The 14,058-nt window shown below is 41.1% G+C and overlaps 1 protein-coding gene across 1 annotated transcript; it reads left to right on the top strand.

Moving 5' to 3' along the window:
• The first annotated feature begins 4,290 nt into the window (after positions 1-4,290).
• DYNLT3 (dynein light chain Tctex-type 3) lies at positions 4,291-11,669 on the top strand. Its single transcript, XM_054165982.1, has 5 exons — positions 4,291-4,386; positions 5,654-5,695; positions 7,489-7,612; positions 8,441-8,518; positions 9,532-11,669. Exons 1-5 carry the CDS (start codon positions 4,357-4,359, stop codon positions 9,606-9,608), a joined length of 351 nt encoding a protein of 116 aa, XP_054021957.1. The 5' UTR covers positions 4,291-4,356; the 3' UTR covers positions 9,609-11,669.
• Positions 11,670-14,058: the final 2,389 nt, after the last annotated feature.

Here is a 14,058-nt window from a genome sequence, read left to right as displayed (position 1 = left end):
AGCTGAGCTTTTTATTCTCCATCTTTTTAAGAGCTCCTGCTCTGCATTTGAATGATGAAAGCCTACAGCTCTTTCATATCTATGGTTGTATTTCTGAGCTACCTCTTTCAGCATTTTTCACATTTCCTATTACAATTCACAGAACTAATTATACTGCCAATCTATTTCTATTTTCCAGTTTACAATTCACAGTAGCATAATAAAGAATTAAGCAATGTTATCTGGCAATCCTCCTTGAAAAGAACTGTTCTGGTTCTTTGCTATGATTTAGCATTGCTCTTGTGAAATCAGTAATAGCATTAGTCATTTGCAGGGGAAAAAAACATCCTGATGATTTGGGTACTGAAATCAGATAAAAAGTTATTCTGTTAGGAAAAAAAAGGGAAAATAACCACTCAACAGTTGTGAAAGTTGAATAAATGGAAGCCTAAAACTATCTCAAAAGATTATTTAATATTTCCTCTTTTCTAAAGGCTATATGGATGCCTGGCAGATGTTATCTAATGTGTTATTGATCCAGCAAAGGTGATTCTAAAACAGGTCTGCTTCAGTGCTTTATTACTGTTAGTCTTGGAAATTTTTTTTCCCCTAATATGTAACATAAATCTCCTGGAGTTCAAACTGAAACCATTATTTTATTTGTCCTACCTTTCATCATACTTTATTTTTTTTTCAGTAAATTGCTATACAGTCAGAGACAAGGAAGACTGGACAAGAGATATAAAACAATGCAGTTCCTCCAGAAGTCACATTTTATGAGCTTCCTTTTGGTCTTGCTGCCTTCAAGAAGAATTACTTTTCTGTCTCTTCTGCCATCATCCTGGGGTGAGAGTTATATTTCATGCCCGAACAACATCGAGCACAACAACATCCCTGCCTTCTGTGTCCTTCATGGTATTCTTTGGTGTATTTAGTTATTTATAATATCATATTTGGGTTCCTGTTTATTACAATTCTTTTTCTTTTTTCTTTTTTCTTTTTTCTTTTTTTGGTAGTGCTGCTGCCCAGACAGTGAGTCCCCATTTTGTATTTGTTCACTTGATGTCTTGCTTTTACAGACAGTACTTTATATTCTTGTATGAGATTTCTTCTTGTTGATTTCTGCAACCTGTTCAATACTTTTAGTTTTGATCTTGTCATTCAGTGTGCTTATAACTTCTTTCAACATGCTGTCATTAAAAAGTTTTATAAATAGCATTTTTATTCCATTATTTCAGTTATTGTGACTAATACTCATTAGCTCTTGGGGCAAAACCAACCCATTTTCTTGCATTTATTCCTCCTACTTTAATAATCCTCTATTAGGAATGATTGGTTACTTTTCCCCTAGATTATATTTTCTTATGTGGGAGTGCACAAAAAGATGTCTTTTACTACAAAATTACACACCTACTATTTGTTTCCTCTTCAACCATTAAACCAGCTGCCCAAGAAAAATAAAATCAGATTTTTTTATATGTACTCTTAACAAATTTTGTTGGCTGTTTATGGGTGATGCCAAGTGTTCATTTGTAAACACTTCCTGGATTAATATTATTTTGCCATTTTGTTACTTTTCTTACAGCTCTCTGGATGCTGATCTGAGATTGACATACTCAGAATTTCCACAGAGCTCCTGTTCTCTCCTGTCTGTGAAGGGTAGTGAGGGAGGAAGGGTAGGTAATCTTTTTTCATTATGACCTACACACACACACAGAGCTCATCTATCATTCAGCAACCCTATTTTCTGTGAAATTCACTGGTGTAATTGTTCCTAGAAATTCAGAAATATACCTCTTTGAATATTTCTGAGCAGAACTGAAAAATACTGTAGAAACTACTTTTGTTTGGTAGTATATTGCATCCAAAGATACAGATGTATAGATGGATGACCTCTGGGGAAAACAAACAAACAAACAAAAAACCCCACACCAACAACAAACCACCAACAACAGAAATTTAAAAACGTTCAGGATCCAAGGGTAAGTTATTTTAATGCTTTGTCCTGCAGGATGACAATGCATGTACAGAACATGCTTCCCAGAAGCACAGAATGATAGGGGTTGGAAGGGAATGCTGGAGATCATCTAGTCCAACCTTCCTGCCAGAACAAGTTCACCTACAGCAGGCTGCACCAGGATGGCATCAAGGCAGGCTCTGAATGGCTCCAGAGGGTCCTGAAGGGACAAAAGCCAGAAAAATGCCCTGAACCAGACAATAAAGCAGGAGCCAGCAGATCTGTTTTTTCAGGAGGTTCCCCAGGCTTGTCTGAACATGCCCTGGGGTCCAAGTGGGCCAGCTGTGCATGCCTGCGGTGATTTGGAGAAAACTGATTCTATATGTTAAAGTATCAGGCTTCTGTCTCTTAATTTTTGTTGTCACTGGCCATCATTGTCTCAGAAAATCTATAAATACCAGCCCAAAGAGTGAGTGCCTTGCCTTGCCCAAGATCTGGGGGAAGCCACAAGCCTTAATCCTGCAAGCCCAAGAAGCCAAGCCTTTCTTGTCTTGCAATTTGGAATCTGAGTTGTGCTTCAGTTTACCCAGAAAGACTGCAAGACCCCTCACTGTAAGCGTTGTAAAGCCCAGAAGGAGACAGATTTGTCCAGGAGCAGACAGACATGTCTTGCTGTGCTGAGAGATGAACCCCAGGAGGAGCCGAGAGTCCCTGGGACAGTTGCGTTTTATTGGAAGAAGCAACAAGCACTGCTGCGAAGGTTGCAGCTGAAGAACTTCTCCAAACAGGCAGAGATACAAAGCCAACAAGCCCTGCAAGCCTCGGCACCAACCTCTTTTCTACAAAGCTTTCAGCTACAAAGCCTTCAGAGATAAACCCTGTATGTGCTACCGCAACAAGCTGCAGAAGCCAACAGAACGTGAAACTGTGTTCCTGCAGCTTTTACCTATTTGATGCCACCGTGGCTTTGTTTAAATCCCTGCACGTGCCATATGGTACCATGATCTGTGGATTATAAACCTTGCAACTGAATGTACTGGACTAAAGTGATTTGCAGTGAGTAATCTACGAAACTTTGTCTTTATAAGCATCTAATAAAAGGTCTGTTGCCCTACAGAATTCTAGAGTTTCCCCCGGCCCTTGTGGGCAAAGCTAGCATGTTGCCAATGTTCCTTTTTCTTTACAGTTTAAATTTCTGTTTGTTGTTTCTGTTTTTTTGCCAGTATTATTTAAATGGTTACATGTTCCTGCTTTTCCACAACTGAATATTTCAAATCAGTAAATAGGTTTTATTAATATTTTCCACCTATTACATATTGATAAATCAATTTCAAAACACAGAGAAGGAGAATCTACCACCTCTCTGGGCAACCTGTTTCAGTGCTCCACCACCTTCAATGTAAAGAAGTTCCTCCTCATGATTAAATGGAAGTTTTGTTTCCTCAGCTATTCTATTTTATCCCTAGCTTAGCCTGCAAAAATACTGCTAAGTCACAACACACAAACTATATAGCAAAGGAAGTTTTATTTCATGTGTTTCCCTATGACATTCATCTGTGCTTGCTCATAAAGATCTGCTCTTAAAGAAGTTTAGTTTTCATGCTTAACCTTCTCCTACTATAGCCATTAGCAAGTGTTGAGTATTGAAAGGTAGTGGGAGAGCACAACAGTATTAAAAACCAACCACCATTCAAAATTTTGTTTGGCACTAGATGTCTTATTTTTGTTTCCCAGGCAACTGCAGAGAGAAAAGATCTGAAGCATTTATATATATAATGAATTTAGTCAAATCAAACTAAGGACTGATTCTTTATGAAAAAGTGGAATGAAAAGAACCTGACATTGCAATTTGCAATTACTAAATTCTAACATCATCTTTGTGTCAGATAATTGACACAGACTCATTTGAGGGACAGAGGGGGAAACATCCGAGGGTGTTACCGCTCCTGTGTGTCCTGCAAAGGGCAGATATACAGCAAAAAAGTTACAAATAAGCGCTTCCTCGCTTTCATGAGGCACTGCAAACACCGGAGGTCTCAGCACCAGCCGACCAATGCCGCCGAGAAGCGGCAGCGCTCACTACCGCCGCACCCGCCACGGCGGGAGGCGGAGGGATGTCCCCAGACTCGCTGGCCTGGGTGCCCGGAGGAGGTCACTGCCAGCCCAAATGGGCTTTGACGGCAGGCGGTCAACGCGTTTCCTTTTCGGCTCGGCAAGGCTAGCTCTAGCTACCCACTGACCCCGCGAAAGCCTTGCCCCCGCCACCTCCGCCCCAGAGCGGTCGCCTACCAAGCGCCCCCTCGCTGCCCGCCGGCCGCTGCCGCAGGAGGCTCCACCCGGCCCGGTGAAGGCGGAGCTGCGCAGGACTCGCAGCCGCCACCGCCTCCGCTGCCGGAACAGCCGCCGCCCGCGCCAGGACCATGGACGACTTTCACCCCCACAACGATGAGGTAGGACCCGTCGCTTTCCGATGGGACGGGGGGCTGTGGACTATGCCCGGGCAGGGTACGAGGTCCTCCGCCACCCAGCCCCCGGGCCCTGCGCTGCCTCCACCGCTCCGAAGGAGCCCGGCCGAGAGCCCGGCGCGGGGCTGGCAGCGCTGCCGGGGCCCGTTCCCCGGGCGGGACGGGCAGGTTGAAGGCTGTAGCTGTACAGGTGAGCTATGCGTAGTCATCTTTCGTTCCCTGCCTCTCGAGTGCCCCCGGGGCCGGTGCAGTACCTGGCGGTCTGCCTCGGGGTGGAGTAGGGTGCATTCGGGGGGCTTGGGGCTGCCCTCCGCTTGCCGGGGGCTTCGGTTGTTACCGGCCTGTGGTAGTTCTGAGAGCTAAAAGTTCTTGCGAGGCAAAACGGAAGCGGTGTGCGGGGTGCTGCCGCCCGCTGTGGAGCTGTCAGTCTGCGGCCATCTTTCGTAAATCACCCCTGGAAAAAAATCCAAGAAGCACTGGGCCTGATCTGCGCTAAAGGCTGATCCCTACCAGCCAGAGGTGAAGAGCCTTTCCTTTCCCGTGGGGACTTACTTCGGGTCTTTAGCCACCAGTTTTCATTTAAAAAACAAACAAACAAACAAAACCCCTAGAAACATTATTGTCCATGAGGTTTCTGTCTGTGCCCAAGTGTTTGAAATTGATGGCTGCAAAAAGGCAGATGGCACGGTGGCACATCTCACGTTGACTTTGGAAGCCAAGCTAAATGCTAGTGAGTACGACTGAGCAGATAGTAGGAGGCACTAAAACTTGCAAGCTTTTTCTGCACTCAAGAAGGTTACTTGGGTAAAGTAATGACTGTGGTATCCAGTCTTCTTGATACTAAAGTTCCAAAACCTTGTGTAACGCATGGGTTAGTACGTTTGTGACTTCAGTAAAAACTGGATTGAGACCCAGTGCAAAATATTTGCCATTTAACGTCTTGTCATGGAAAGTATGCCCATGATAAACAGACAGTGGTGGAGTTTAACCTTTAAAGAAAGTGTAAATTGAACCTGTTTTCAAGCTCACTGGGGCCTGAGCTTTTTGGGTACACTCAAATGTGACTAGCAAAGCACTACTAAATAAGGTGTGTATGGTGCTGGGGAAAAAAAAAAGTAAGATTTTAGAATTATACTAACATACTGCATGATGCAGATAACCAGACATGAGGCCTGATCATTGCATGTTCCTTAAAACTGCACAGTTTGTTTACTTTTCTATCAGAAATAGTAATAATTCATTTTTATTACAGATGATCTTCAACGCTGATGAGGCTCACAACATAGTTAAGGAGGTAGGTTTAGCTTGCAGCTGCATTTCAAAGACGTGCTTTACTTTACCTTGCCCTCTAGTGAAGGCAATTATTTTCGTTGACCATCCTATACAAATTCCATCTTATGTAAAAGTGCTATTTATATCAAATAAAGACAGAATTTCATTTGGAGCAGCTTTAAGCTTGATCTAATTGCTGTCTTCAGCTACCTAAAGAGGAGAATGTAGATAAGAGAAAAGAGAGACAGAATTCACTTTACAATGGAAAAAGATGAGGTGCAGGAGTCACAAACTGCAATGGAAATTCACTCGATTCTCCCTCTCCACCAGCTCTATCCAAAGACAGCTTGCAGGAGGAGCTTGTGCACTCTGCATCCATAGGAATTTTTAAAACTGTAGTGGACAAGGCCTTGAGCAACATGATCAAACTTGGAAGTTACCTTGGCTTGAGTAGGAGGTTGTACCACATGAGGTAGTTATCCTAGCAATGCTTTTGAAAAACAGTTTTTATACAAAAAGAACAAACTGGCACCAGCCTAGTGTTCTAAATGAAATACCTAAGAACTAGATGGTGATTAATGAAGAGCCTGTGGCATATAGATGCTGTCAGGTTTTGCAGGGAAATGCCATTTTGAGAAATAAATCCCTGCAGAGGGGCAGGTCCTTTCCCACCTGCACTTTTACAGCTGCCCCGGTACACAACAGCAAGCTAAGCTCTTAAATGTTAGATAAACAACGATTCAACCCTTTATATAATCGTCCCCGCCTTGAAAGGCCAAATACAGCATGACAGTGTCTCCAGACACTGGGAGTAAAGCCAAGTGTTCCGGCCTCTGACTGAAAGCTTAACCAGTGCTGAGGAGCACTGAGTACTTTTTTGCAAGGACCAAAATCCCTGGGGGATCTTCTTGTCCCTCTTCTGCCTTCTCTTCTGTTTTGCAAATCTTTGTTTCCATTGAAGCCTTTATTCAGCTTTGTACATTGCTAAGAACTAATTTGGCTCTGTAAGATCTGGGGTACAAGTCTCTTACACAGCCTATTGGTGGCCAGTGTGTGGGATTCCTCTTACTGAATCAGAGGAGACTGTGGTTTTATTTTGCATGCTGTTTTCAGGCATCTATTTCTTAACAAATTCCTTAAGAAGTACCCATCAGCACATAATTTCTTAGGAGCAGAGAATGCAGTGTAAAAGTTACAGTCATCTTAAGTTTAAGCAAGCATTGACCTGTCTAGCCGTGAGAGAACATGCAGTTTTCAAGCAGTTCAGATACTTTTTCTATTGCAAGATACAGCCCTTGGGTATCTCTCACACTTGTATCTTCCTCATCTTTTGAGCTGGGGTGTGCAGCTCTAACTGAAGAATGTTGCTCTGAAGATTTTGGTGTATTGCTCCCGGGCTCTGAAGTGTTGGCCAGCCCAAGCTGATGTAGTTGATTTGAGTAGTACCATTCCTCTTACAGTAGCTTCTGAAAGCCAAGCTGGAGTAGGCAGTCGGGAGCAGTGGGATGTGCAAGTATCTTCACTGGTAAATAGATTGTTTCACTTGAGACTTAAAGCATATGGCTAAGGTCTTTCCCACAGGAAATGTTCAGCCAGAGCCTCATTTTTTGCCATATAATAATGTGGTAAATATGTACTAAAAATAAGTTTCCAAGAAGGCTCATTTTACTTCCCATTCAGCAACTGATACCTGATGAGCTCAAGTGATTTAACGTAATCCAATTGCCAGATAAAATTCCTCAGATTATGCAAGACGTTTTAAACCCCTACAACTTGAAGTATGTTTATTGCAAGTCTCATTTTCTTTTATTTTAGTGCATAGAAAGTGTTTTAGGCAAGGCAGATTATAATCACAACAAAGTCAACCAGTGGACTGCTGCTATAGTAGAACAGTCGCTGACACATCTGGTAAAGCTTGGGAAAACGTACAAGTACATTGGTAAGTAGAAGCAGTCATATTTTTACCAAATCACAGTCATATTTTTATCAAATCACAGTAACTAAATGTCTGTTAAGGTTCATTTGAATGCAGTGTTGTATTCAGTAGGAAGCTTCACACTGCAAATAAAGCAGAGCAGATACCTGAACCCTTCCATTGTATAGATTTTTAGTAATACTTGTGGGAAAGCCATGGCAGTTTTACCTGGGCTAAGCATGTGGGCAGAACTTATCACAGGAGATGACATGTTATACAGTCTCTTAAGCAAAGTATGTGCATACTTTGGAGAGGAAAGGGAAATAAGTAGAAGTTTTACCCACTTTTCTGGAGTGTTTGCACGCTGTTCTGTTTTGGAAGTCTAGGACTCAGGTTGTCACTGGTTTTATGACCGTTGCAGGTCAGTCTAGAAATGCTGCATGTTACTGGAGTGTGGTTTCAGAAGGCAGTCAATCATTTCTTTTGGGAAACAGCTCCCATCAAGTGCAGCTTCTGCTGTACCTGTGAACACAGCACCTGCAATCCCTTTCTGAGGTGCACATGACACAATCCATGCCTAAGTAGTTTAAAAGATAAGACCCACAATCCTATTAGCAAGCATTTTTGTTAGAGCTGTTGGCTTTATGCAAGTAAAAACAATCATGAAATGAATACCAAGTTCTTGAGGAAAACACTGGGGGTGAGGAGGTTGTCAAAAAAGGTTTTGACCTAGTTGAATGCCACCTGCCAGCCATTTTAAAATGTAATGCAGACTTGAGTTCAGAAGTACTGAATGATTCACCTCTTCTGCTCTGACAATGAATGACTTCATTTTATGACTGTATCTTGCAGTAACCTGTGCAGTGATGCAGAGAAGTGGAGCTGGTCTTCACACAGCAAGCTCATGCTTCTGGGATACCACAACTGATGGTAAGATTCCTCACTCAAAAACTTGTAGTAAAAGAAATGTTCCTGCTCAGCTGCAATAGTTAGGTTGAACATTTTCAAGAGTGACTGCAGAAGTGACTGCAGTACATTCCAGGATTGGATGCTTGTTTACAATCCCAGCAGAAACATTTTGTTAGCAGTCCCTGCCTGTGTTAAAAGTGATTGCTTTGTAAATGATGCAAAGCAGGAGTAGAAATTCCTTAGTTCTGAAGCGAGTCAAAACATTTAATCCTCTTCATTTTAACCATAGATCAGTTGAAAAGTAAAACTTTGCTCGCCACAAACCTAACAGGGCAGTCTTAAACATATCTGTCTGTCTGCTCTGAAGGAACAGTGCTGCTTCAAAGGGGAACAGTTTGAACATCAGTCTGTGTTTTGGTTGCTTAACTGTCAGCCAGACTTCAGATTGCTTTTCCTGCTTCCAAACTAGATCTAAATGCATTTTTTTTTCCCCCAAGGTTAAATTATCTTATGTCTGTCTCAGACTCAGGTCTTTTTAGAAGGGGACACCAAGATTTAACTTTAAAATAGATATGACATTAGAAAGTCAACCAAGGTTAAAAAAAAAAATAGAAGGATCATAAAATGGTGGTAAGTAAGCAAGTGCAGTTTAATCCATGTGTTTTCTTGGCCTGTAAAGCATTGATACAATGAAAGAGGAAAAATTACACTAGAAGGCATTCAGTCCAGTCTTGCTTTCAGATTTCTTGTCTGATTCAATCTTGCCAGTTTCAATATGAGATTTTTTTTGAAGGATTTTTGGAAGTTTCCTGGAAACCATCTTAAGCATACAAAATTCAGGTGGTAAACAGTGTACAAGTTAATGAAAATGTTTTTGAGGAGTGTGGTCTAATTATAGCCAAGATGACATAATAATACTCACCTTAAATCACAGCTGAGTTATTCTTATTAATTTGACGTAATTTTCACTGTGATAAAGTGAATGTAGTAAAGATGCTGGTGTTCTGTTTTCATTTTGTACTCCTCTCCTCCAGGAACCTGCACAGTGAGATGGGAAAACCGAACAATGAACTGCATTGTCAATGTGTTTGCTGTTGCTATTCTCCTGTAGCTTACTGGAAGATAAATATGAGCAACACCGAAGCCTTTAAAAAAATAATCATCCAAACACATGGCTAAATATTTCAAACCATTATTTGTTTTTGTATGAGGAGCATACAGAAGTTATATACAGAGAGCGTACAGTCTAAGTCAGTTCTCATAAATTATCTGAAAGCTAGCAAAAAATTTAATTATATATATATGTATTTATCTAAAGAGAAAGTTTAAGTAATTTAAGCATTCAGAATTATGTTAATGAGAAGATACCACAAAGATCAATACAATTTATATCAAAGATGTATTCAAGAGGAAGGAGACACATTAAATCAAAAGAAAGGGCAAAGGGCAAGCAAGACCTCTCAGGATCGCGGTGCATTTGGGAACAAATCTGAATACAATTCAAAGTGGACATACTTTAAACAATACTGGTGCTTCTTGGTTGATTAAACAAAGCTAACTGTCACTCGGAGTGCTGGTGCTTTTGACATTGCATGGGCATCACGTTTTAGTCAAGCATGAACATTTACAATGATCCAGTTAAGCTTTCCTCTGGAGGCAGAGAATGACTTCCCTGGGACAAAGGTGAAACACACCTAGTTGTAGCAGAATTCTAATTTATCTTCAGAATTAAGAACATAGTTGTCACCCAGGGAAATATGCTGGACATCAAACATTATAAATATGAAAACATTCTGAAGATACTTAAATTTGATTTTGTTCCGTAAGTGTAGAATCTGTGATGAGGACTTTACTAATTTCTCATGCAGCAGCCAAGCACCAACGCTGGGTTTGCATTACTCCCAAGCAGGATCAAAGTGTATGGAGAGAATACACACACATTTCTAGAGGCTCTTGCTAGCTTTGAAAGCATTTGTCTTAAAGCAACATATCTGTTCTTTATAGGAGTGTCTCCTTTGTTCTCTAAGTCTAGAATTGGATTTTAGTCCTATGAAATAACACAGTTCAGGTTTAAGCACTAAGAATTCCCCTCCTGTAAAGATTTACTTAACTTTGCTCATCTTATGAGTCATAACTTGAAATATTCCACGGGGAAGAAAAGCATTTGCACACATGCAAGTATTTGCTGAATTGGGGCCTATGTTTTTGTTGATTAATGCACAAATCCTATGACAGAGATGTATCAATACCAAAAATGCCTAAGTGATGGCTGCCACTAAGTGGCAGCTAAATTAAGTTGTTTTCTCAGATGCTGCTTGAGAATAGATTTTATTTTATTCTTTATTACTGCATATCTTTGGAAGAGACTGGTAACCACCTAACAGCTACTGTTAAGGCTGGTTTTGATTTTAACCAATAAGTCTTAAAAGCACTATTATGCAGTTTTGTTTTGATTTGTTTTGTTTTTCAGATAACTGACTATTGGGACATGTAGCAAGTGTCCTGTACAAAAAAAAACAAGCTAAAAAAACCCGTTGCATTGCTTAAACTGTTGTATACATATAGCTAGTGTCAGACTGCAGAAGGAACATGTGTACATGTATTTCACAATACCATTCAAAATCTCTTGCTTTGCAGACAAATAAAGTTCTGCTTTTTTACCTAAGTGCAAGTAAAATTAATACTGTAATACTGCATTTGCTTGACAGGCAACTGTAGCGTGAAGATGTATATGTTGTACTGACCTTCAAATGTATAATCATTTGTTGTTATTTGGATTAAGACAGCAATTTCTAAACTAGGTGCCAGCATCCAAAAGCTGAGTTGTGGAACTGACAAGAATGCAGTAGTTTCACTGATAACATTGGATTGTGCAAAGTGGAAAAATTAAGTAGGGTAGCAAGTGGGAAAAAGGTTGGTATGATCGATACGGTTTAAGAACTGAGTAAAAATAGCAGTGTCTGTTATCCCTCTTTAATGGGCAGTTGGGTGCCATGGTCAAAAGAAATACTCCAAGTAGCCACTTGTAATCTCCTGTGGTATTTTTACTTTACTTGAAATCAAGGTGCACTGAATAAGACTGTCAGTTTAATGAGGGGTGTTGAAAGTTCTGCTGCTGAAGAAACCCTAGAAAATTTGCCTAATTGTAAGACTGCTTCATTTTACTTTCTACCAAAAAAAAAAAATAATAAAGTTTTGCCTTAGTTGTATTCTTGCCTCTTGTTCTTGATCAATATAAATAGGAACTGAGGAGAATACTCCTTTTGCTCTCCTTCACTTGTATACAACAGTGAGAACTTGGGAAATGTATGGAAGTTGTATGTAGATTTTAGAAACAAGATGTCATCAAATACTAGTTCCCAAACTTGATCTCATGTCTTACACCTCTTGTCTACTCAGACCTCTTCCTCTTATTGCTTGTCTTGCTGATGCAAGTTTTGTCACTTCAGAAATATTAATGCAAAACTCTAGGAATTTTCATTCTGTGTCATATTCTGGTTATTTTAACTTGTTTCCCCAAAAAGTTTGCATTAAGGTATAGCCCACACATTCCTTTATGGGAGGGTATGAATATATGAACATATGAAGCTATCCATTCCTGTATATGATGTCATAACAAAAGACATCTGTTCCTCATATGCAGATTTTGTTAATTTAAACAAACAAGCATGAAAGGCAAAGCAAGGGAGCAGATTCCTTCTTTTCCCTTTCATTACCTGCCAGATGTCTGTTAATAACTTCTTGACTGCCTTCCCATTATCACAGACTCACAGAATGGTAGTGGTTCAAAGGGATCTCTGGGGATCATTTAACCCAACCCCTCCTGCTAAGCAGGTTTCCCTAGAGCTGTTTGCAGAGGAGTGCATCAAGGTGGATTACTCCAGTACAAATGCTGGTATGTTCAATTTAGATTCATGCAATCTGCAGCATTTCAGAGAAGCCACTGAAATCCCAACATGTAGCTATCCTGTTGAGAGCTGGACATGCATGTCAGAGCACTGGCATTTTATTACACCATAAAAGAGAGAACATTAATTATATATGCATTAGTACAATAGCTGCCATACAGAGAAAATAGGAGTTTTCCCTGATAAAGGCAAGCCAGTACTACCTGACTGTTGGGATGGGTCTTGTGGCAGGTTGTTCTGTTCATGTTTAATTTGGACAGGGAATTTTTAGCACAATCACAGTGTGACACAGGCATGGAGCCAGCCTGCACACACAACTCCCCCCACCCAGCATCAGAACATCCTGAGCCAGTAAGTTCTGCCTTTGTGTCTGCAGGCCGTTCTCAGCTCAAAGCTGGCACTGGTTTGTCTCTTGGGGAGTATCTGAGCTCAGATGTGGTACTCTGTAAATGTGGCAATAAACCCAGCTGCAAAGTGGCTGCAAAGCTATAGTCATGCTCATGTTGTCTGGCATGTGAGCTACTCTACTCTTTTGAGTCTATGCCAGGTAAGGGGTCTGTGCAGTGTTTTGTTGGTGGAATGGTTTCTCTCTTCACCCCACACTGGAAGGAAGGCTGCAGCCAAACACCCATCGAGAGGTTTTTCTTTTCCAGTGAGTTTGAATCACTACTAACACATTCCATCAAGCATCTGTTTCAAGACACGGGAAATACACTGTGACAACAGCTTTGTTATGTAAAAGTTTTCTAAAAAGGAACAGAATAGTGCCCAAGTGAGAACCACAAACACCCCTGTAACTCCCATCCTACTGTCTGACCTAAAATGAATTGAAAAGGAGATCAGTTGTGGAAACACACCTCACTGACCATTATGTCAGGCTTAACCCTCTCATGTAAACAAGTTATTGGGGTCTGTGATGGGTGCACTTGACTCCAAAGAAGGTAAAGTGTTGAGCCATGGCTGGGCCAAGAACTCCTCCAGGAAACCCACAAAGGAGTAGTGAACAAACTAAGTTGTGGGTACAGGGAGTCTTGTGCATACTTTCCCCACTGTATGCAGTTTGTCTGTGAGCCAGCCACTTTATTCCATAAATATATAACAGTGTAAGTGAGCTTTCTTGGAGCTCTCTGCTAGGAAGCATGGCTACACAAGCTGCTCCCCAGCAATGAGATCTCTTATCAGTGTCAAATCAGTGCATGATCCAAATTTGAATTCTCCCTGGGCAGCAGCTGGACTGCACACCAAGCATCTCTCCTGTTGAGCAGGGAGGTGTCCAGGCGTTTATAGGTATCAGTTGTTTAGCTTAAATGAGTAGGCTTTATACAGACTGAATCACTTAGAGTTACAATGTTGCATGATTTAGTACACTGTTTGCTTAGCTTTAGTTACTTAACCATGAGTAGCTACATCTGCTGAAGCCTTAGGCCACAAGCTGGACGTTTCCACTAGGATTTACTGAACATGTACCTACTTAATCAAAACAGGGCCTCCAGAACCTGCATAAATCAGAAGATAAGGAGGCCTCAAGGCTACAGCCATAAACAGCAGGTGCAACTAGACAAGATAATGGTCTGGCTGGAGACAGTGAAGGAATTCAACAAAAAGTCAGATGCCAGACAATAATAATTCTTCAGATCCAATGAGGAACAAGAA

This window comes from Dryobates pubescens, chromosome 12, assembly GCF_014839835.1.
Source record: "Dryobates pubescens isolate bDryPub1 chromosome 12, bDryPub1.pri, whole genome shotgun sequence".
NCBI lineage: Eukaryota > Metazoa > Chordata > Aves > Piciformes > Picidae > Dryobates > Dryobates pubescens.
The sequence above is the reverse complement of the archived record's forward strand: the minus strand, read 5'-3'. Positions and strand labels throughout refer to the sequence as shown.